Raw genomic sequence first — 24,992 nt, 5'->3', positions numbered from 1 at the left:
ACCCTCTTTATAAAGCTAATGATACTCCGTACAATGTTATTGAAAGTATTTTGGGAATTGCTTGTTTGCTTGACCACAGCAAATGTCAAAACAAAATTTTGGTGTTTCTAAGTCCTTCCTAAAGAAACTCACTTTTTATTGGCTGATTTCTTATAAGTAACAGGTAGTGAAGCCCTGGCTCTTCCATAGTTTTTGTTTTTAAAGATTTATTAAAAATTTTTTTTTTTTATTGGCAAGTGTGATGTACAGAGAGGAGAAGGAGAAACAGAGAGGAAGGTCTGTTCGTTGATTCACTCCCCAAGTAGCTGCAACAGCCAGAGCTAACACGATCTGGTGTGCATATGGGATCCTGGTGAGTGCAAGGCAAGGACTTTAGCTACTAGGCTACTGTGCTGGGCCCAAGCTCTTCCAGATTTTCATCAGCGTTTACTTCCCTAAGGAAGTGCATAGACTGTGCCAGAGGTGCAGGTCTAGATAAAACTGAAATACTTAGTTCAGGATCAGTCAGTTAGAGCAGCTCAGTCCTTGGCCTTGATTTACATGTCCCCTGTATCAAGGGATACTTGTCCCCTGTGTTTCCTTCCTGTTCTCCTTCCCTTGTACGTGTGAGAAAGTGAAGGGAAAAATTCACATGCTCAGGCCCGGCAGCGTGGCCCAGCGGCTCAAGTCCTCACCTTGAACATGCCGGGTTTCCATATGGGCACCGGTTCTAATCCCGTCAGCTCCAGTTCCCATCCAGCTCCCTGCCTGTGGCCTGGGAAAGCAGTCGAGGATGGCCCAAAGCTTTGGGATCCTGCACCCGCGTGGGAGACCCGGAAGAGGTTCCTGGTTCCTGACTTGGGATCGGCATAGCATTGGCCGTTGTGCTCACTTTGGGAGTGAATTATCGGACAGAAGGTCTTCCTCTCTGTCTCTCCTTCTCTCTGTATATCTGACTTTCCAATAAATAAATCTTTAAAAAGAAAAATTCACATGTTCAGGAACGTAATTGAAAAACATAGTGAGTACGGTTGTTAGGGACATACTCACCTGTCCCTTAAACGTGAAATGCTTGCAGCTGTGGAAAAGTTGCTGTAGGTACTCAAACTTGATGACTACAAACATGTTGAATCTTATACCCTGTCTGGATTGCTATCTAGTTAAAACTTTTCATTTTGAGATAGATATCCAGTAGATTTACACAAAAGTGAATTTCCTGAGTGCGTTGAAATGCCATAAATATAACAGCTGTGTTTCTCCAAGTAGTATAAACTTATGGTTTTTTGGCCTGTAGTATGCAGTCTTTTCTAAGAGGCTTCCTTCTTAAGCTTCAGAGAACGGAAGGCTTTCAGTTTTCTTATTTGTATTACTATTTTGTATTCAATTGGTATCATTGATTTGATATGCATATATGAAGAAGTTTCTTAAGTTACATGGGTAGAATTGTTATAGATTTTAAAATCGTTCTTCTGTTGCTTCACAGATCTGTGGACTTAAATTTTCTTCCCTCTGTTGATCCTGAAACAGTTCTTCAGACAGGTATGATGAACAATGTAATTATTTGTTCCAAAAAACCAATTGGATTGGTTGATTTGTAATAAAACGTTGATCAGTGTGATATGTGAGAAATGTGATAGAACTCAACAAGAAACATTTCAGAGTGTTTTTCGGTTTTATCAGTGTTAAAACATTTTATATATATGTAAAAAAAAACGAATACAGAACATGTGATTAGCCATGCACTTAACACAGCTGTGTCCCAGGGTGCAGTATTGGCTCCAGTTCCCAGCTCTGGCTCCTGACCACAGATTCGTGCAAATGGCGACTTTGGGAGGCCATGGTGATGACTAAAGTAGTTGGACTTCTTCCACCCAGAAGTGAGACTTGGATTAAATTCCCAGCTCTCAGCCTATCAGCGCTCTGACCCTGCTGAATCCAGTTATTTGAGGAGTGAGTTAGCAAATGCGAACTTATTTTCTGTCTCATCTCTTTTTAATGAGACCATTTTAAGTTAACAATGACAAATTTATTTCTCCCCTTGAAGTCTTTGCATTTACCTTTTTTATTTTTTATTTTCCTCTGTGATGATGAAAAGCAAAAGTTGAGAACTTTCTATGTTGTTGAGGTACCTTAACAGAATGGTATTATCCTGGGTAAACATTTTTGTTTATTTATAAAACTCTTTGTATACCTGTAGCTTTATACATTAGAGATGTTATACATTCTCTGATTTTAATTTCTCATGTATGAGTGAGTTATCTATGTAGGGTTGCTAGCGTTGAATTCTATCCTGTGCAGTTCTTAAACTAGTATGGCCCCTTAAATCCACAGTCTGTTACAGAGCTTTATACAAGTAGAAATTATTTAAGTATTGATTTGTACCAACAATAAAAACTTTTTCTGTTTACTCTGAATTGTATGTTTATTGCACTGTCGGCTTTTCTTTTAAGTGCTGTGATTGAGGAAACTGATGAATACTGAAATCCTGCAACACATTCTTGAATTATAACCATCAAACACAAGTCCCACAGTGTACTTTTTTCAAAAAAAGTAATTATTTTTATTGCAAAGTCAGATATACAGAGAGGAAGACAGACAGAGAGAAAGATCTTCCATCCATTGATTCACTCCACAAGTGTCTGCAACAGCCAGAGCTGAGCTTATCTGAAGCTAGGAGCCAGGAGCCACGAGTCTCCTCCAGGTCTCCCACATGGGTGCAGGTTCCCAAGGCCGTCCTCAACTGCTTTCCCAGGTCACAAGCAGGAAGCTGGATGGAAAGCGAGGCTGCCGGGATTAAAACAGGCATCCAGATGGGATCCTGTTGTGTGCAAGGCGAGGACTTTAGCCACTAGGCTACAACATTGGGCCCCACAGTGTATTTTATAAGAAAAGATGATTGGTTGACACAGTGTCATGAGTAACTGTGTTTGTGAACATATACTCAACACATACATGATAGGTTCATAAGATAATGTAGCATATATAAAAAGTATGTATCTGTAATACATGATACAGCATTTCAACTACTATGCTATGTGAGTATAGTTGCATATATGGACTCATATGAATATATATGGTTGTTCTGTGAAAGTTTTAAATTGCATTTCAGTTCTTATAATCCAGTAGCTATTGGGGATGAAGGTTGTAAAAACAAGGATCTAGAATTGAGAAGTAAGGATTGTATTTCCTCTATGGATATTAATAAGTATCTTTCTTTTGTAAAGGGCATGAATTGTTATCCGAATTACAGCAGCGTCGATTTAATGGCTCAGATGGAGGAGTCTCATGGTCTCCCATGGATGATGAGCTGCTTGCACAGCCACAGGTTATGAAACTGTTAGACTCGCTCCGAGAGCAGTACACTCGCTACCAGGAGGTTTGTAGGCAGCGTAGTAAGCGTACCCAGTTAGAAGAGATCCAACAGAAGGTGATGCAGGTAGGTAATTGGTTTGAATGTATTTTACTTCTGACTGTGCTTCTGATTGTTCCTATTATATGACTGACCTTTTAATAAGTCTTATTTACAATATATCGAGAAGCTTAGTCATAAAAAATTAGGTTGTAAAACTATTTGATTATATAATTTTATAAGTAGCATTTGCATTAAGGTTATACCGTTTCTGAGAGTGGTGTGATATTGGGCATTAAACTCAATTTAAGAAAATGAACTTCAAAAATAACTAGTTGTTGGAAATATTATTGATGTATTTTGGCAACAAACAACATATCCTCAAACATTTAATATTCTATCGTGAAAATTTCAAAAATCCTTTCTTCCAATTTTTTTAAGGCCTGTGCAGTGTTATTACTCTTCAGAGAGATCCTGCTGTGGAATAGGACTTTGGAACTTCTTATTCTTAAGTGGAACTTAATACCCGTTTTGTCACCTCCCCATCACACCCGTGCCCTACCACTTCCCAGGCACCATTTTGTTGTTCACTTGGTTTCTGCTGTCAATAAGAAGAAAGCATTGTCACAAAGACATTTTTTTAAATTATATTTTGGACAATCTTTACATAGTTAATTAGGGCAAAAAGGTACAAGGGCTATAGAAAAGTGGGTAAGACTATTATTTCCATATTGTTTCCTTCATATATCTGAGGTAAAGCGAATATTGAGGGAGAAGCCCCACCACAAAGACATTTTTTAAGTGCTCTGGGTATTACAAAAGGGATAATTTCAGTGACTGCAGGAAATCTGGACAGACATATTCAGGAATGTGGCACTTGTGTGTCTCCTGCAACAATGGATACTTTTGACAGGCAGTGGAGGGCTTTAAAGGAGAGCTGGCACTTGTGAAGGATGAAGAATCACATGAGTAAAGAGTAGCACCAGGATGTTCCAAGCTCTGTTGAAGAAATAGAGAACACTGGAATGACCGTGTCCCCTTTGAGATCATATTAATCCACTTAGTTTCTGAACATGGTCATTATACTTTACTGAGACTTGCTCTATCTTCCTTCTTTCACGTCTTTTCTTCTTTCGTTAAAATAGCAATAACAACACCTCTTTTATATGGCTACTATTAGGAAGGAATCTAGCATTCTGCTCATATGTATTTAGGTAATTGAACAAAATAAAGTAAAATAGACTAGTTCAGTTGCTGTCAAACTTTTTTTTTGTAAGTGTCCAGATGTTTAGCTTTTATAGAATGTATTGTCTTTTTTGTGTGAGTACATGTGGTCATAGCTACTTAGCTCTGCTGTGTTCGTGTAAGAGCAGTTATTGACATTCTATCAGTGAATGCATGTGAGCCTTTCCCAAGAAAACATAATTTCTAGCACAGAGTAGTGAGCCAGAACTGGGCTGCACATTCTAGTTTGCTAACCCCTGAAGTGGCTCATTAGGATTTTTAGTGGAGAAAAGAAAAAGGAAGTTAGATCAGAAAGGTACTAATTCCAGGCAAAAGGGTTGAGGAAACTAAAGATTTATGAGAAGGCATTAATCATACATACTCCAGATACTATGTACTCCATTTGTAAATTAATCACAGTTTGTGTCAAACCCAAGTATATTTGAACCAATTAGTTGGAAATTATCTTGAAAAATGACAAAGATAGAATAATAAAATGATGTAAAACTCAGATACTAATCCCAGATACTGATTGTGGGCATTTAGCTGAGTAAACTATGCATGCTCTCTTTGTTTTTTGTTTTCTGTCTTTCAAATAGAAATGGAAATTAAAAAAAAATAATTTTTGAAAGATACAGTGTTCCTACCTTCATTGTAAGGAATTAGGTAATTACAGAAGCAGTTGTAAAATTGCCCTCATGCCAAGTGGCAGCCAAGACTAACAATGATGGGATTATGGATTAAAGTAGGAGGATAATCAGGAATGAATCTTGTTTGTGGTTAGCAAGGCTTGATGTTTTGATCTACAAAATAAGGGTGCTAACTAGGTAATGCTGGATGAGTTTGCATTTGGATATGGGTGGGAAAAGTTGTGGCAGATGCTGACTTTGGTTTCAGACATGTTAAATTTAAGGTAGGTGACTTTGGATCACATTTGAGAAGTTGTAGAAAAACATTGGACTAAATCCAAAAATACTAGATTATGGGCTGCTGATGTGTGATTATTTTCTGGGAATGAATGCTTATTAAAAAATTATTTAGAGAATTGCTTAGAGAAACACTTAGTAAATAAAAGAGGGCTTTTCTATTTGTATTTTGACAAACTGCAATACTTCATGAGAAGGTAGTATACATTTGCAAAGACAGTGAAAGGCTGCCTAGAGTTGGGGAGAAGCATGTTGTTAGGGAAGGCAGGGGAAGCAGCATTTCAAAGAAAGAGTTAGAAATTTTACCTGAAAGTACTGAAAGTTGTACAAAAGGAGAACTGAAAATGCTAATATGAATCACAAAGGCGCAGTCATTGGTCTCTGTAGGGCACAAAGTGGTAGGCACTGGAGTCATTAGAATTCAGGATGGAGGGGAGACAGGGTAAGAGAACAGTCAGGATAGACAGCTGGTTGAGAGCTCTGTCTCTGAAGGAGAGATTGAAAACTAGGGTAATAGCTGTCTGAGGTGAAAGAGGGGTTTGCTGGGGCTTCACTACAGGAGTATGAACTTAGGTGTATTTTTTTTTTTAATTATTTTTCTTATTTAACTGGAAGATGTAGTGACAAAGAGGGAGAAACAGAAAAGAGGTTTTTATTTTGCTGGTTCACTCCCCAAGTGGCTGTGACATATATTGCTGAGCAAACCAAAGCCTGGAGGATGGAACAACATTGAGGTTTCCCGTGTGTGTGTCGGGATCCAAGCATTTGGTCCACATTTTGCTGTCTTCCCAAGTGCGTTAGTGCAGAGATGGCTCAGAAATGGTACAACCAGTGCTTGAACTGGCACTCCCATATGAAACAGCAGGTTTTCAGATGGTGGTTTGACTCACTGTGCCATAACCAGACTAAGTGGTTTAAACGATAGATATTTTCTCAGAGTTGCAGAAGCTGTCTGACAGAAGGATTCTTCTGTGGGCCACAAGGTGTGGCATCTCTTGTTTATTTCTTGGTGGCCACTTTCTTCCTGTACTCACCTCCGTGTGCTTACAAGGATAACAGAGATGCTGGGCGAGCATCACTAATGCCTTCACAGGCTGTCTCCAAATCAGTACAGCAGTGTCCTGAGGTACACAGCATGCATTTGGAGTCAGGAGCACAGTTAATAGAACAGAGGTCAAGTATAGCTGTTTTTTTCCTTTCTTTTTAAATACATAACATGAGAAAGGTAGGAGGTTTAAAGCTATTGGAAATTTTGTGCATGGAGAGAGGTGTTTACTATTAACAAATAGCAGGAAATTTGATACTATGAAGCTCTTGACATTGTGGAAGTAACTGGAATCCAAGGAGGATCAAAAGGATTGGCTTTAGGATAGAACTCTTCCATTTCAGCAGGAGGAATGATGGTTAGGATGAATCTCATGGTACCTCAGTGTGTGTGTAAGTCAGGGTGCAGGAAGACATAGGAGGTCCTGTAATGTGTATTTTGCCGTGTTGGTAGCCAAGGAAGAGACAAAGGCATCTCCCTGTTTGCAGGAGGAAGATGAAGAACATCTGTGGTATAAAGAGAATTTAGGCGATTTAGAGCTTTCTGGGAAGTAGAAAAGTAAAGTTAGTGCAGAAATGGAGTTGCGTTTTGTGGTACCATTGATGTTAAATTTACACAGAGCCTTACTGGCCTTTTGTGTGACCCTGATAGTCAGTGGCTGGCTGTTGAGGTATAGGCCCAAAGAACGTGGGTGATAGGAGTCCTAAGCCACAATCTGTGTTTAATTAAATGGGAAAGTGGATGGGATGTAAAAATGGAGGAGCAAATGAGCTAATGTATTGGCAAATGTGTTTTTGAGATGATGGTTCAGCTCAGTTGAACTGGGGAAGGGAGATGATGATGGTGATGATTATGATGGTGAGATTGTTGTTGAAAGCAGATGAATTTCATTACAAATTAATTTCCTATATGAAGTTATAAGTGAATTGGTTGCAACATGAATATTCACCCTATGTTGTTTCTTACATTCTGTTTATCTAGGTTGCATCTGAAAGAAATAGTTACTTCTTTTGCCAAAGTGATTACTTAAATTTAACTATATAGGAAACGTACTGGTTACATATTGATCTCACAGAATGTTAAATACTTTTATTGGACTTTAAAATTTGGGAAAAATGTGAAAATTTTGTTTATGTAAAGATAACCATAAAGTTAAATATTTGTTTATGTTAAATCCGGGAAAATTGTATTACTCCAAATATCTTTTGTTACCTGACATTACTGATAATGCAAGAGGACTTGATAGTTTTGATAGATACACAGTATGCTGCTCAGTGACCATGGCGGTTACCCATCACTGATGCTCACAGTTCCTATCAGTGGCACCAGACTTGATGTGCTGTGCGTGTGTTCTCCAAACTGCTGTCAGCTAAAAATTAGATTTCATGTGCTTCTGGTTGAGAGGTAATGCCAATTCACAGAAATTTTTTTTATTGTCTTTGTGTATTATGTGAGATATTGTCAGCTCTGCAATTGTTATGTCTAAAATCATCTGTGTGGTTTCCTTCCATTATAGAGAGGAGGAATGCGTAGAAAATAGTATACACTGTGTTGACTTTACAGCTGTAGGCTCTGTTCTCAGATGCTTGACGCTTTTTTGACATGTCCTTCTCCCTGGTCTGACCTTATATGCTTTCTGCTGTTCTTTCGTGAAGTCCATAGAAATCAGCTGGCCATGAATGAATGATGAATAGTTACAAACATTTTTCGCTCATGCAGACATTTGTGTAATACTTTTAAGACACATTTCCAAGATTGTACTTTGTATGCAAATGTAACCACTTGAGGGATGACATTGTTAGGGATTGAGCATAGAACTTCTTTGGTATAAATTCAGAGCCACACTATCTGAACATGTTGTCCTAATTGTGTGGTGTTTGTCAAACCGCTTATTGTTAATGCATTTAAATAGACTTGTTTACTATGGTATAACCCTCAGTTTGATATGACCCTCATGTTTATTAGGAAAAGTCATACATTTACTGTGCCTACATCACTGGTGTTACATAGTAAGGAAAATTGCTTTCAGCATGTTTTAGAACTATATGAGCACTTGACTGTGTAATGGGCTTTTCCTGCCTAGGAGGTCTTTATTTTTGGATTTGTTTTTAAATTTCTGATTCAGCAAAGATTCCATGCTATCTTGGTGTGTTTTGTGTACTCTTAACAGAATACCTGAAACTGGGTGATTTATATAGAATAAACGTACCACAAATCTGGAAAATATAAGATCAAGATATCCAATTCTCAGAATGCCCTTCATTATTTTTCTCCTAATTGTACCATTTTGTTTGTTTGTGAAAGCTTTTACCAGACATTTAAGAAAGAAATACCATTCAACATAAAACATAATAAATTATAAAATAGGTCAACGCTCTGGTGTTAGTTACCATAGTCTGTGTCTTCCTTTCAGTCATTAATAATTGTTTTAAATAGCCATTGACCCTGGCATTGGGTGCATATTACTGCACATCCTCCTGTTGAGAGTTGATCCCTTAATCATCATGTAAATTCCCTTAAATTTTTGTGCTGACATCTCCTTTGTCTGATATTAGAATTGAGTATACATTCTCATTTTCATATCTTTTTCTTCCTTAAGCTTTCAGTTTGTATATATCTTTGTTGGTGTTTTGTTTGTGGTTGACAGGAAATTAATATGTAGTTTTTGATTGAAAATAGTATGTATCTTTTGATTGAAGTGTTTAGGTAATTTATTTCAGGATTATTATTAAAAGGTAATGAGTTAGTCCTACCAATTTTACATTTCCATTGTTTTGTTTGGATTTCCTTGGTACTTTTCCTTGTCCTATTCAAAGTGGTGTTTCTTTGCTGCAGTGATCAGTTAGAACCTGCCCTGGCTCTGGCTCCAGTTTCACCCCAGAGTCAGTGTAGTCTGTGAGATTCTATCACAGGCAGTGTCCCAGCGACTGGCTGCCATGGTCTACTCCCACCTTCCTATCTGGATGTGCTGTCTCCTCCAGGGCCTGACGTGCTGTGTCTGCTGCGTAATACACTGCATGCTTCTCTATGGTATCTCTCCACTTTCCATAGAATTTCCACTGCCTACTTCTCTCCAACTTTCCCATGATATTGTATGTTTTCCATTTTTATTTTGCTAGCTTTTGTAGTCCAAGTCAGAGTATCTTCCTTATTCAGCCGTGTTGGCTACTGGGAAGGGCCAGCCTTAGCGAGTCATCCTGTGGTGGAAGGCAGAAGGGCATTATAGCATGTGCATTCGGGAGCAATCAAGGGCCAAAATACATTTTATAGCAAATTTACTATTGCACTAATGTTGCTAATCTATTCAGAAGTTAGAGCAAACCCTTGTGACTTAATCATCTATTAAAGGTCTCACCTCTCTGTTGCATTGGAGGTTGTTTCTAACACTTGAATTTTGGATGACACATTCAAACCTAAGTGCATGCTAGTATTGTTCCTGTTATGATTTATATTAACCTACTTCTTTTGTCCATGGAGTAGTCTAAAATCAAAGTTTAAATGTGTGATTGGTATTTTCTTAGGTTTCTAAAAACAGTATATAGACATTATAAATCAGTTAAAAGTTTTAAAATTTTATTTTTCAATATAGATGCTTCTAATGAAATAATTAAATGCATCAATTAAAATACTTGCAGGCATTTTACTTCATTGTTCCTTTATAATATCCACACTCATAATACACAATTTTAAATTAGAAATGAGTCTTAAACAATATTATTATTATTATTATTATTATTATTTGCGTGTGCTTCTTCGAAACTTACGTATTTCCATTTCTAAAGTATTGTATTTCTAAAGTATCAAGAAGGGAAAAGCATAGTGTAACAATTACTACTGTCATCAGCTGTGTTAGCTGTGCTATATTCCATGACTAGTATAATCCTGACAATAGCCATTAAGCTTAGATATCATTAATACCATTTTAAGAATGAGAAAGTCTTTAGACTAATATTAATGCTGGAATTCAGAACTAATAGCAGGAGCAGAACCAAAAATCAGACTGCTCTCTGCTTTCTCTAACACAGAACTTCTCATCTGTCTCTTTTGTGAATGGATGATGCTTTTGTTTCAAACAGGAAAAAAAAAGAGTGATATTTGCATAAGTAACCAAGGGAAACACGGTCTGAGTACCTTTCCTCTCCCAACATAGCTCATGTGAAGAAGGAAAGTGGAGATGCTGAGCAACAAACAATTGCATTCTAAGGAGCCCCTAACAGCAGTGTTGTAGATGACCGTAAGCCCTCTGAACATGGAGTCTAGTTAGCCAAGCAATTATACTTGGATGTTTTTTAGTGTTGATCCAGATGTGAAGATACAATGGAGCATGCATCTGTACTTAAAAATCAAAGATGGACTCCCAAACTGTTAAATATACCTTGACAATGGGATGCTGGACTCTCTGCCCACAACTCCACAAACAATAAAGAGCAGATTGATGAACTTATGAGTAATTATGAAGGACTGTATATACTGTTGTGATGATATAGGGAAAATCAGTGGGGGGAGGTAGGAACTTGGGGAGGGGGAATCCCAGAGCCTATGGGACTGTATCATAAAATAATAAAATGAATAAATGTGATATTTTTAAAAAGGTAAAAAATGTGTTAATGCTTAATATACCAGTACATAAATGAACAAAATTTTGGAGAGATAAAGCACAAAAGACATATACCTGTCAGCAAAACTTGTAATTTATTTATCCTCACTGTTTTTTTCAGTTGGCAGAAATATTTTTGAATAATAGTTTGTGTGCGTTACAAAGAGCATGGTGCAATTAGAACTCTCATTATTGTTTCTATTTTAGAAGCTAATTTTGTAATATATACTGATTGCCTTAGCAAAGCATTATCACTGGCCCAAAGTGATTGTTGTTTGAAACTTTTCCCAGGTACACAATGCAGAATAGAGAAAAGTAATATGTATAATAACCATATATCAGTGTATTCATCAAAAAATTGCTTAGAATTGTTGGATTGGGATCTTGAAGGCAGATACAGCATTTATCTGAGATATAGTACATTAGCTGATAATCAGGGCTGATTGGTTACCTGATATGTTGGTTGATTGGACAGATAGGGAAAGAGAGACAGGAGAGAGGCAGGCAGAAAAGAAAGGGAGTTCTTAAAAAAGAAATCCCTAAAACCACTGAAAATTACAGTAACTATAGCAACATGGAAAATCATTATTGTATTAAGTTAGATATTACGTGAGAAATAGGATAAAAATTACTTAAACTCTGGGAGAACTGACTTGTAGCACTGAAGTGAATATTGTGTATTGAAATACTTAATGGGAAGAGGTATGTGTGATTTTTCCTTATGCAGTGTTACTTTTATAATTGTGAATGGTTACGTTGAGGCGCTGATCGAAGCAAGACATCGAGGCATGGGGAGTGCACTCTGCTGTGCCCTCCAGCTCTGAGTCAGCTTTTCCCCTAGCTCTGTCACAGTCACGAGTAGAGTCCTCTTCATTCACTTTTTGGGATCTGTTGTTAGATAGCCTTAAGGCATTTCTATATAAGTGTTCTTGAATTTCTTGTCTTAAATTAATAACAAGTGAAGTGTGATAATACTTCTGTTCAGAGGTAAAAATTTAATCCTCTCACTCTACTTAGCTATCTGAATGCGTTTCTCTGAAAACCCGAAAAATACCTGAAAATCTGGTTTAAAAAAAAAAAAACTGAACGTCAACTTTGTCACTGGCCAGTATTGCTTATTCTTTATATGGACTGGGGGAATTATTAATATATGTTGGGAGACAATTTTTGGCTTCTTTGCTTTTGGTGACTCATACAACGGGTATAGTACTGTAGCACATGTGGTCTTGATGCTCAAGTGTCTCCCATTTCTGCTGCAAACGGGTTTCATCTTACACCTGCTTCAGGGACTCATCAGAAGCGCAGTGCCTGATACTGCCATCCTGATAACTGTGAGCACCACCCTGCATCATTCTGGGCTCACTCATGGATTTGAGGGTTCATTTGATCCTAAGAGGAACTCGTAAGGACTTAGTCAGATAATACTGTAGTTAGTTTTAAATTTTCTTTTCTAAGTGAGAAAATAGCGTTTTAACTTGACATTAGTTATTTTATCCAGTTTCATCAGTGCTTTGAGAAGAACATTAGACTCTTGAGTCTAACATGACTTTGAGTCCAAGACTTTCAGAAATAGATTGTGGTACCTTGATCTCTGAAATTAAGTTTTCTTAAGTGTTGGATAAGAACTTTGACTAAGTTAATTCCTGATATCGTTTTCAAGTCTAATCCTGTGATTCTCTGATTTGCTTATCATCACATTAAGCTTTAATCTTGTTTCGGAGAAGCATTCCGCATTTCTTCCAGCTTTGCAGATGATCAGATAGTGGTGCCTTGTGCATTCTTTCACAGTTAGGTGTTGGAAAGGTCATGTGAGAGCTGTCTATTTCTGGAAGAAAATTTTACTGCCTATGTCGTAAGCCTTAAGGAATTTAAATTCAGAATATTTGAGGAAGTTTGGGGGGGAAAACTAGCTTGAAAGTGAAAAACTTTAAGTAATGTTAAGCTTCCATCTCAACTCTAATTTACAGGTTGTGAACTGGCTTGAAGGGCCTGGATCAGAACAACTCAGAGCCCAGTGGGGGATTGGTGACTCCATTAGGGCTTCCCAGGCCCTCCAGCAGAAGCATGAAGAAATTGAGAGCCAGCACAGTGTAAGAAACCATTTATTTCTGCAGTTAAAATGTTATTATTAATGTGCATCATTAGGAGCATATGTGATACTACATGATAAGTTGTTACCAACGTTGGGGCATAAAGTACAGTGTGGTAAATGCTTAGAGATTATAAAGCACATTTGGGGGCCTGGTGTGATAGCTTAGTGACTAAACCCTTGCCTTTCTTCTACCAGGATCCCATATGGGTGCCGGTTCATATCTTGGCTGCTCCACTTCCCATCTGGCTCCCTGCTTATGGCTTGGGAAAGCAGTGGAGGATGACCCAGAGCCTAGGGATCCCACACCTGTGTGGGAGACCCAGAGGAAGCTCCTGGCTTCTGGCTTTGTATCTGCTCAGCTCTGAGCATTGTGGCCACTGGGGAGTGAAGTAGCAGATGGCAGATGTTTCTCTCTGTATCTCCTCTCTGTATGTCTGCCTTTCCAATAATAACAATAATAATAATAATAATAACAATAAAGATCTTTTTAAAAATAGCACATTTGACTATTTTATGCATACTCATTGTAAGATTGGCTATAATTTTTTCTTCAATAGAATTTAATTAGTGTTACTTGAAATATTCCATATAAAATTTTGAGTGATAGTACAGAAATAGAGTTTTCATTTCAGTAATTAAATTTGTAATGCTTATGACCAAAACTTCTATTCTTTGGTTCTTAGAAAGGGGTTCTTTTCTGCCTTATCTTAGATTAGATAATTCAGTGAAATGCTAGGGAGGCAGCAGGTGGCAGCTTTGGCAGATACATCCCTGTAGTCTGTGTAGGAGTTCTGGATGGAATTCTTGACTCCTGGCTTGAGCCTGATCCAGTTTCTCTTATTTTGTCAACTTGTCCAGATGAATAGTTGGTGTTGATATTGTGACACTGCTTATAATTGTGGTATCCAATGTGAGCACCAGTCTGAGTACTAGCTGCTCCAAATTGTATCCACCTTCCTGCAGAGTTCTTTGGGAAAGCAGCAAAAGATGGCCCCCAGTGCTTGAGCCCCTGCACCCATATGGGAGACCAGAATGGAATACCTGTCCAGGCTTTGGCCTGGTGCAGCCCCAGTCCTTCAGGCCATTAGGGGAGTACAACCGTGGGTAGAAGATCTTTCTCTGTCTTTTCCTCTGTCTCTGTAACTCTGCCTCTCAAATAAACAATCTTTTTTTCAAAAGTAATAAAGTCTCACTTAAAAATACTTTAAATAAAATTGTATAGTATTAAAATATGTATCTTATTTAATAATAATGATGATGCTAATAAATATTTTTATTATATATATATCCCAAAATGCACAACACTTTGTGTCCAGGCTGCTGCATTTCCCTTCCAGCTCTCTGCGTATGGCCTGGGACAGCAGTGGAGGATGGCCTGAGGCTTTGAGACCCTGCACCCACATGGGAGACCCACAGGAGGCTCCTGGTTCCTGGCTTTGGTCTTGGTGGCCATTTAGGGAGTGAACCAGCAGTTGGAAGATCTTTCTCTGTTTCTCCTCCTCTCTGTATATGCGCTTTTGCGATAAAAATAAACATAAAAAACAATAGCATAACATCCCCAGATTAGCAAGAAAAAAAGAAATAATTAAAATAGGGAAGGAAATAAGACATATAGGGAACAGAAGAACAATACATAAGATCCGTGAATCAAAGAGCTGGTTCTTTGGGGGCAAAAATCAACAAAATAGATCCCCTACTAGCCCAACTAAACAAAACAAAACAAAAAACAAAACAAAAATAAAAACAAAAAAAGAAAGGGGGAGGAAATATGGAGCAAAAGAATGAGAAACAAAAGAAGAAATATAACAGATCACTCAGACATAATTAGAATCATCAGAAACTGTTACAAGCAACTATATGCCAGCAAATCAGAAGACCTAGAAGAAATGGATAGATTTTTGGAAACATAATCTACCAATATTGAATCATGAGGCAATTAATAATCTAAATAGACCTATAACCGGGTTGGAGAGCAAATCAATAATTAAATTCCTCTCAACTAAGAAAAACCAGATGACTTCACTCATGAATTCTACCAAATGCTTCAAAAACAAACAAACAAACAAACAAACAAACCAAAAAACAAACTTACCCCAACCCTCCACAAGCTATTCAAAACAATACAAAGGGAGGCAGTCTTTCCAAGCTCTTCATACAAAGCCAACACCACCTTTAATACCAAAGCCAACAGAGAAAGAGGATTACAGACCGGTATGCCCTTGATGAACATAGATGCTAAAATCCTCCACAAAACAGTAGCAACAGGATCTAATGGTACATCAGACAGATCATTCACCTGGACCAGGTGGGATTTATCCCTTTCGTGTAGGGATAGTTTAACATGCAGGTCAGTAATGTGGTACACTACATCAACAACTTGAAGAATAAAAATCATACTATCATCTCAATGGATACAGATAAAATCCAACACCACTTAATGCTAAGATCCCTGAGCAAGATAGGCACAGAAGGAACATTCTACAACGCAATCAAAACAATCTATAAAAAACTCAATGCCAGCATCATACTAAATGAGGGAAGACTCGAAGGGTTTCCCCTAAGATCTAAAACTACAGATGGGGATGTCCACTTTCACCACTGCCATTCGATGTAGTATTGGAAGTCCTTGCTAGAGCTTTTAGGCAAGAAAAAGAAATTAAAGGAAATTAATGAACATAAACCAGTGGCTGTAGCATACACAAGTAACTTCATGGCTGAGAAAGAACATAAGAGGACAGTCTCCTTTAAAATAATGTAGAGGAATCTTAAATACCATTGGAATAAACCTAACCAAGACATGAAAGATCTCTGATGAAAATTACAAAACATTAAAAGAAAAAAAATAGGAGAAGCCGTTAAAAGATAGAGAAATGTATTGCCTTTCCCAGGCACGTTAACAGAGAGCAGGATGGGAAACAGCACAGCTGAGATTCCAGCTGGAGATCATGCTTGGGATGTCAGCAGCACACACAGCATCTTACCCCATTCTACCACAATGCCAACCCCTTTATTCATAATACCTAAAGACATATACAGGTATGTTGAAAGCTACATTTATAGACATGACCCCAAAAGAAGAGAAAACGATTGGCTTATTGGAGGTTTTGTGTCTTTCTTAAACAATTGTTTTGTTGTACGAGGTGAATATATTAACAGATTTCACAGTGAATTCGGAGTGTAATGATACTTTGCCCATCCTCCTTTATTTTTCCTTTTTTTTTTCTTTTGAATTTTTACAGTGGCACAGTTCAGTGCACAATTACAGGTTTACTAAATAGCTAGTAGAAAAATAAACTCACTGTTCTTCAAGAGTATAGACGAAGGCTGTAAACATTTTGGTATTTGATTATTCTTTACGCCATTTATGATATTGAGAATTTGTATCAAGACTAGGAAGTGGAGACAAATTGAATGGGAGTATGGTTTGCCCATGATTATTTTGTTATTATTATTATGTATTTGAAAGAGTCACGTAGAGTGACAGGAACTTTGATCCACAGGTTCATTCCCCAAAAGGCCACAGTGCTTGGGACTGGGCTATGCCAAAGGCCTGGAATTCCACCCAGATCTCTAGCAAGGTACTAAGGATTTGGGCCACCTTCTCTGTTCTCTCAGGCACAATTAGCAAAGAGCCCAGACTCGAACGGGCACTCTTGGGGGATGCCTGCATGACAACACTTGACTCATTGCACCACAGTGTCGGAGTAATAGTTATTGATGTTGGGTGGTTTATGGAGTTTCGTTATGCTTTTCCTAGGGATTTTTTTGGGCATTTTCAAATCCAAGGGAAAAAAAAAAAAGACAGACGATTGCACTGTTTTAACCAATAGGTGGCGCTACATCATCAACCTGAAAAGAGTACCAGAAAAAGAAGCACTGCAATGTGCATCTCTACTTTCCAATAAAAGGAAAACTGTTCAATGAGACTGTTAATTATACTTTGGCTGTTTGATACTAGATTTTCTTGGATCTCCTGTGTCAACACATCATGATACACTTAAAGAGAATATTGGAATTGTGACTACAGCTGAAGAAGTATATTATTATAATAATATGGGTGGATTTTAGGAGGGAGGAAGAATGGGAAGGGAGGAAAAGAGGGGAAGCCCTATATCTACAACACTGCATAATGGAAAGCAATAATGAGAAAGAAAGAAAATAGGTTAGTTGGTGCTGGCTGATGCTTAAGAATATGCTAATATTTCCTTAAAGCTTTTCCTTTTGTAAATAAAAGTCAGCAGCTAAAAAGCATTTGTGGGAATTATATGAAATTATATTGAAATGATCTAGTATTGCCACTATTTAAGGGAATTTTTAAAACTTAAACACTGTTTTACATTAAAGCACAGTGTCAAGTATTGAAATTTAGATTCAATATAGGAGAAAATCTCCAGTATTTTAGAAAGTACTAATATACGTAGAAAATTAAAATTTGAACTGGTAGTTCTCTGACAAAGCTTGAAAATTAGAAATGTGTTTTGTCTTTGACTAACAAAATCACTAAGGTACATGGAAATGAGGATTGCTGAGGCTGACAATAATTTTAGAAGTATTTAGTACAGTAACGTGTGTTTTTATGGTTTGAGGGGTTATAAGTGAGTGCTAGGGCAAGCAACACAAGGAGTCGTTGATGCCTGAAGCTGCGCCTGCACGGCTCACAGCGCTGACGGCTAGCTCCGTAGGCAGGCACCAGATGCAATGAGTGGAAGCAGAGGGCCACATACCAGATTGAGATACATCTCCCCCAGTACAGTCACTTTCGAAGCTTGAGCGAGTTGTCTGTGTTTCCTTTTTCCTAGATTGGAATTCGTTGTTCATGGCGAAATACACACACACATACATGTATATACACACACATACATATCAGTGTGTATAGATATTAATGTGTAATATATGCATATATATGTGAATCCCCAGTATGTTACCTCCTATGCATCGCCAGCAGTTCACATACTGGTTACGGTGTCAGTTCTGAATATTACGGTCCTAAATGTGAGCATGCTACCTTATTTCTTATTTGCTGCTGTAATCTAAATCCCAAATCTTGGTGACTTTTTAAAGAATTTGCTATAAAGTAATTGTTTTCCCTGCAATATAATATGAATGAGACAGCCCAGAGAAAGGACATAAATGAACCAAATACAGACCTTTTATCTAAAGTTGTATGCATTCTGTCATCCCTTACTTTCCCCTATTTCCTTGGGAGATTAATATTTATTGATTTAAGATGTACACATATATGTTTTCTCCAGATTCCTCCCACCCTTATTGCAAAGAGACTTACTTCTTTATGACAGCCTCAGCAGATAGGTAATGTCAGTGTCAAAGTCTTCGTCTTCAGAATTTCATGAGACATGTTCTTACCTTTTGTTTATATACATAGTGAGATTGGTAGAGCCCATATGTTATGGGTTCAAACAGGGAGATATCAGCTACGTAGGAATGTTTCTAGGAACAAGAGTCAGTGGCTGTACTTGTTAAAATACATATTCCAGGGTGCTGGTCACAAAGAATCTGATTGCATAGGTCAAAAGTAGAACATTTTTAGTATCCAAGCTGATTGGATGCTATTCCAGGATTTTGTCCTTCAAGTAGGTCCTTTGCTTAGATTCCTTGCTCTTACTTTCAATGAAAGGAACTTATTTTCAACTAAGAACTAAATTTGTGGGGACAATAAATAACTAAAACCTTATTCCTTAAATTATTGCTGGTCGCAGAACCACTGCACTTCAAAAATGGGACTTGTATTTAGAGTATTAGCTAAATATTTGTGTACAAAATGTAATAAAACCATATCTCATTGCTATAATAATTTAATTGTATCAGAGAATGTTTTCTACTTTGAAAAAGTCTTTATTAATTATTGAAACAGCACTGTAGTTAATGAAGTATCCTATGTGTATCATCTAATTAAATGTGTAGAGTAACTTGTGGAGTCAGGTACCATCATCACCTTCGGGCAGAGCAAGATTTCTTAACTGTAGCACTGTTAACACTTTGGGCCAGATTAGTCTTTAGGAGTTGTCATGTGCACTATGTGGTATGTCACGGAATCACTGGCTCCTGGGAGATGAGGTGACATCTCTCCTTCTCATTTGTGATAATAAAAAACATTTCCAGGCATCACCAATTGTTCTTATGGGGATGGAGAATGAGACAGGCAAAATCAGCCTTTGTTAATTGTCAATTAATCTATAATGTTTAATAGGTCTTATAGATTCACTCAGTAATGTTTACTGAGCATATAGTATGTCTTCATATGTTACATTCTCGGAATATAGCAGAACCTTCCCGTAAGGTAAACAGAGTGAACAGGATAGGAAACAAAGTTGAGACTAATTCAGGAAATCCATTGAGGAGTGCTGGCATTTCAAGCTGATGGAGGAATCAGGCTTTGAGCTTGAGCAACCTTTAAGGTGGGGATATTGGGAAAGATGGAGAATCAGTATCTTTGGAGGCAGGTTACATTTTAGATATCTGATAGTCATCGTGGTGGAGATGGCTAGGAAGCAGAAAGAGACTGGCACTGTGGCACAGCACGTCAAGATAGCGCCCATAATGACCAGACTCCACATGAGAACACTGCTTTGAGTCTTAGCTGCTCTGCTTTTGAGCACTTGGAAAGACAGCAGAGGAGACAAGTCCTTGTGCCCCATAAGCTACATGGAAGACTGGATAGTGTTGCAGGCATCTGGATTCCATCTGGCTGAAATCTTTTAAAAAGAAATAGAATGGGAAATGAGAGTGGATGGGGCTGTGTTTTGTTTTATTGTTTGGCAATTTGAGGTTTAAGTTTTTTTTTTTTAAGATTTATTTATTTATTGGAAAGGCGGATATACAGAGAGCAGGAGAGACAGAGAGCAAGATCTTCGTCCGATGATTCACTCCCCAAGTGAGCGCAATGGCTGATGCTATGCCGATCCGAAGCCAGGATCCAGGAACCTCTTCCGGGTCTCCCACACGGGTGCAGGGTCCCAAAGCCTTGGGCCATCCTTGACTGCTTTCCCAGGCCACAAGCAGGGAGCTGGATGGGAAGTGGAGCTGCTGGGATTAGAAGCGGTGCCCATATGGGATCCCGGGCGTTCAAGGTGAGGACTAGCTGCTAGGCCACGCCGCCGGGCCCGAGGTTTAAGTTTAAAAGTTTACAGGAAATACATATTATGAGAAAAGCTACTCATGGATTTTAAAATGTTCTGCATTAAAATAACTTTCAGTTCCATTTTCCATATATTTTTTGAAGTGCCTTAGCTGAGTAAAATGCACAATCCTAAGTGTGTATTTTATTGTGTATTATAGTATAGTGCATGCTGATGGAAATAATCCAACTGAAAGATAAAAGTTGACGGGGGAGGAAAGAAGAAGGTAATGATAATTTCAAGAGCAAAACTTTATGTGGGCAATGGGAAGTACTGTGTAATGGCCACATGGAGCAGTGTCTTTAGAAGCAGGCACAGGGCTGTCCATTATTGACAGTAGAGAAGAGTACAGGTCACAGAAAGGAAGATTGCAAATTTAACAGTTCCTGTTCTCAGTGAATTTAAGAAGCAAGATCTTTGAGGATTTAGAGGTAAAGGAGGAGTGTTCGGGATTTAAGGAGTGAAAATAATTCTGAGAGTAGGAAAGTATACCGACTAGAGAAACATAGAAGCATTGTGCTAAAGCTCAGTGTTTAGTGATCACTTCACATCAAATCTGCTCTTCTAGTGTTTCTTTTGTCCATTTTCAGCTATGCTGGTACAGGCACACAGAAGGCTGAGAAACCAGGTTTAGGAATTTGACAGGTTAATCTTAGAGAAGAAAGGAGGGTATTGGTTTATATACTGGGTGATGAGAGCCTGTGACCAAAGATGGACATATTTATCTGGAATCAATAGAAGGGTAGGCTCTAGATGGGGATGTTTGTATGGCATACTAAATAATGAAAAGTGAATTGGGAAGTCAGTAGCTGATGATCAGAAAATGAGATTTTTAAATGAAAAACTTCATAGTTGTATAGTGGTATATGTTGGCAAATTTTTAGTGGCCAGTGGTGTAGGTAACTGAACTGAGGTGGAAGGGAGATAGTTGGACGTGAGTGGAAGCACTGAAGACCCAGCGTCAGTCTACATAGAGGGAGCTGCTGAGAAGGCTGGTGCTCCGGGCAGTCTGGGAAGATGGAACCCAACACCATGCCTTGCGAAGCAGATGCGGTGTTTCAGAGAAGAGGAGGAAGAAATGGTCTGGAAGTAGTAATGAGGAACGAGATGGACGTAGTCTCCCCTTCAGGTTTGAAATGTCTGGTATAGACACAGACAGTAGTCTTTTGAGAGGGCTGCAGGGTGTTATTTTTTTCTCTAACGTTGGACAGTTTTTACTTAGAGCAAGAAAGAGAGGGAAGTGTTGGATTACCAGATGAGGATAGGTATATTTTGCTTTTAACAAGCAGTAAAATCCAGGGATTGTAAAGGGAGGACTCAAGCGATGAGAACTCCCAACCCCCGCCCCATTTAAATGATTTTGCCCTAGAATAATTTTTATATGTGTTAGTTTATCTGGGAAAATTGCAAAATGCAATATCCTCCAAGAACTCAAAACTACTTAAGTAATTCATTTTGTTTACCACAACACCATTTTGTAGATATTGGGATTTTTCCCTTTGCTACCTCCCCGTTTCCCCCTCTCGTGCCATTATTCCCCAAATGGTTACAGTACTATATAGGCCCTTAGTAACAATTATAAGCTTAACTTTCTGTTATTGTATCATGATGTACTTATTTTGAGTAGGGGTGAAATATAGCATCATGTTGTACAGATGTATTCATTTGTGTCATAATGGGAGTTCTTGCTTTGGGAGCAGAGACATGTTCTGTAAACACCCAGTACTCTAGTCTTCATTGTACTGTTCATCTGTGAGTGTATATATGTGTACTTGGTAACCTACATCTATTTACTTTCCAACATCTTGATTACAGGAGTGGTTTGCAGTATATGTGGAGCTTAATCAACAAATTGCAGCACTCCTGAACGCTGGAGATGAGGAGGATCTTGTGGAACTGAAGTCTCTGCAGCAACAGCTTAGTGATGTTTGTTACCGACAGGCCAGTCAGCTGGAGTTTAGACAGAATCTCCTGCAAGCAGCTCTTGAGTTCCATGGAGTTGCCCAAGATGTAAGTGCCCACTGTGATTGCTCTGATTTTTTTCAAGTGATCTGAGCACTGATCTGCACATGATTTTTTGCTGGTTTGCATGCCTCCTAATTATTTTTCTGGAACAATAAAATAATTTACTGATGGGGATAATGAGATAAACTTCTTTGATTTTTTTCTCTTGAGCTGTGTTCTTAAGCCATTCTGCATGCAGCTAAACCTTTTATTGTCTAACTTGAGTGTTCTAAACTAGTATATACATTTAATTTTAACTGTTTATCAGTGTGTATGCTTTAAAACCTAGCCAGAAATGGAGGCATCAGTGATGTTTTGCATTCTGCCGACCTGGATATATCTCAGTGTTTTCTCAGTGCATGCGTCTCTGTATGTGTTCTCCAGATCACATGTATCCTAATGATTGGCCCTTGTCTTTTAACAGCATAGTCTTTACAAGTGTAATTGTGATAACCTCATTAGGTATAAAGCTCATTAATCATTAAACACTTTAGATGCTGATTACATCAGGGTTATCTCTTTGGTGTCCCTCTGCTTTAGTTGTCTCAGCAGTTGGATGGCTTATTAGGGATGTTGTGCGTAGATGTAGCACCAGCTGATGGAGCATCGATTCAGCAAACTTTAAAACTGCTTGAAGAGAAGCTGAAAAGTGTTGGTAAGCAGATTTTAAAAATGCTGAAACATAAGAGAGTTTTGTTTTTTTTAAGTATTATTACTGTGGTTAGACAATTAAGTCAAATTATGTTGAACTAATTATTTACAAGAAGCACAGGGAAAAAAAGGTTTTCTTTGTCCCCTAAAGGGGTTTAATTTAATGATAAAAGTTTATTTGTTATTGTTGGTAAGTCAGTCTTCCCTTCTTTGGGCCTTTAGCCTTTCTGGTTTGCCCAGCTATATCTACAGGTGCTATGTCTTGCATATGCTATGATCAGTCATTTGTAGTGCATGCATAAATTGCAATTAGCTGTGTAGTGTTTTGTGGTGACCCTTGTATGCCCCAAACCGTGTTTTATGCAATGGTTTTTGTTGTTATCATATCCTAACCTTGTTAAAAATGTAGTTGGTTTGGTTTTGTGCATTTGTTTTTCCAAGCTGATAATAACACCATCAGTATATATTCCAGTTTCCCTAAGCTGGTTCTGTCACATGACGTTAAGACCTTTTGCATTTTCCCACAGTAGGAGCACAGGGGGCTGCCCTAGGTGGGGATGGAAATGAGAAGAGAGTGTCATATTCAGTGAGACTGCAGAAGGGTGAATAAGGGAGAGGAAGCAAGACCTTTGCAAAGAAGTAGTACAGACTAGGAGCACATGATTTAAGTTAGTTATTGAAACAACTTGAAGAAGTTGGTTTGAAAAATCACGTTTGTATTGGCATTTTACTTGTAGTTCTTGTTATTTTAGCAAAAAGCATATTGGTTTTTAATATGCTAAATAAAATGGTTTTAAAATGTCAGGTTTTCTTGAGCCATTCTTTTCCTTAAAAAACAGAAGAGTTCCTCTATACATTACTGACTGAATAGTGCAATAATGCATCCTAAATATTGCTTCTTACGGTATATCAGTGAAACTGTTTTTCACTCAATGTTCAGCGTTCTTTTATACCATTATACGTCATAAATGTTTTGAAATCCTAAGCATTTTATGCTTTTTTTAAAAAAATACTTGCTTTATTCTAAAATTTGGGCTACATGGAGCAGGAAGGGAAATAGAGAAAAATCTATTCACCAAAATAGACATCGCCGTGCTTCTTCCTGCTTACAGTTTTTATAAGTAGTTTTACTCTGTGGGAATGTGTGTTTTGAAAAGTCCCTTCAGGGAGAATTTTGCACAAGGGTGAACTCAAGCAGAGGTTTTCCTGCTTGAAGAGTTCAGAAGACTCCATGCCCTGATGGTGTAATATACAAAACTGATAGACTTGGCATTGAAGTACAGAGTCTGCAAAGAGCATTTAGTTGGGAGGGGGAACACCTTGGTTATTTAGGAAATTACATCTGATGAATTCTATTTTAGATGTGGGATTGCAAGGTTTGCGTGAGAAAGGTCAAGGTCTCCTGGATCAGCTCTCCAATCAGGCTTCCTGGGCCTATGGAAAGGATGTAACCATTGAGAACAAAGAAAGTGTGGACCACATACAAGGAGTCATGGAAGACATGCAGCTTAGGAAACAAAGGCAACGTTTGACTGTTCATTTTTACCATGCTAACATAGTACTAATTAAAATGAAAGTTATACAACTTATCCTTTACAAACTGTAATTTCTTATCTGCTCTACAGTAGGCATGTGGTAGGTTTTTGGTAAATGTAGTAATTGTTGTGTATAATTACACCAACAAAGAATGAAAATTTGTTCAATTTGTACATACCTTTATCCTTTGTACTTGATAATTAAGATTTCTGTTAGAGTCAAGTAACTCACATTTCATGCCCTCAATACAACATAAACTACTGTGCTATTGGAGAAATTTTTTGGAGAATTTTTCTTTTCTGTTCTGGTTTAGTTTAGAATTGGTATTAAGTCTAGTCTCTCTGCTGATCTACTTATTCATCTAAACTTTGTAATAAGTGTACACATTCATTGTTTCCATATTCACTGTTGAATGAGTAGACAATAGATTGATTATGCTTATTACCTTTGATA

The 24,992-nt window shown here is 37.9% G+C and overlaps 1 protein-coding gene across 3 annotated transcripts in view; it reads left to right on the top strand.

Moving 5' to 3' along the window:
- SESTD1 (SEC14 and spectrin domain containing 1) overlaps positions 1-24,992 on the top strand; it is a 111,505-nt gene that overhangs the window by 75,738 nt on the left and 10,775 nt on the right. For all 3 annotated transcript variants that reach the window (XM_040971806.1, XM_040971805.1, XM_040971807.1), the window contains 6 exons: positions 1,463-1,518; positions 3,204-3,415; positions 13,088-13,210; positions 22,164-22,358; positions 22,893-23,007; positions 24,365-24,524. In XM_040971806.1, coding sequence (XP_040827740.1) covers positions 1,463-1,518; positions 3,204-3,415; positions 13,088-13,210; positions 22,164-22,358; positions 22,893-23,007; positions 24,365-24,524 — 861 coding nt within the window. The remainder of the gene's footprint in view (positions 1-1,462; positions 1,519-3,203; positions 3,416-13,087; positions 13,211-22,163; positions 22,359-22,892; positions 23,008-24,364; positions 24,525-24,992) is intronic.

This window comes from Ochotona curzoniae, unplaced genomic scaffold, assembly GCF_017591425.1.
Source record: "Ochotona curzoniae isolate NIBS_2020 unplaced genomic scaffold, NIBS_Ocur_1.0 contig_2210, whole genome shotgun sequence".
In the NCBI taxonomy this organism is placed as follows: Eukaryota; Metazoa; Chordata; class Mammalia; order Lagomorpha; family Ochotonidae; genus Ochotona; species Ochotona curzoniae.
The sequence above is the reverse complement of the archived record's forward strand: the minus strand, read 5'-3'. Positions and strand labels throughout refer to the sequence as shown.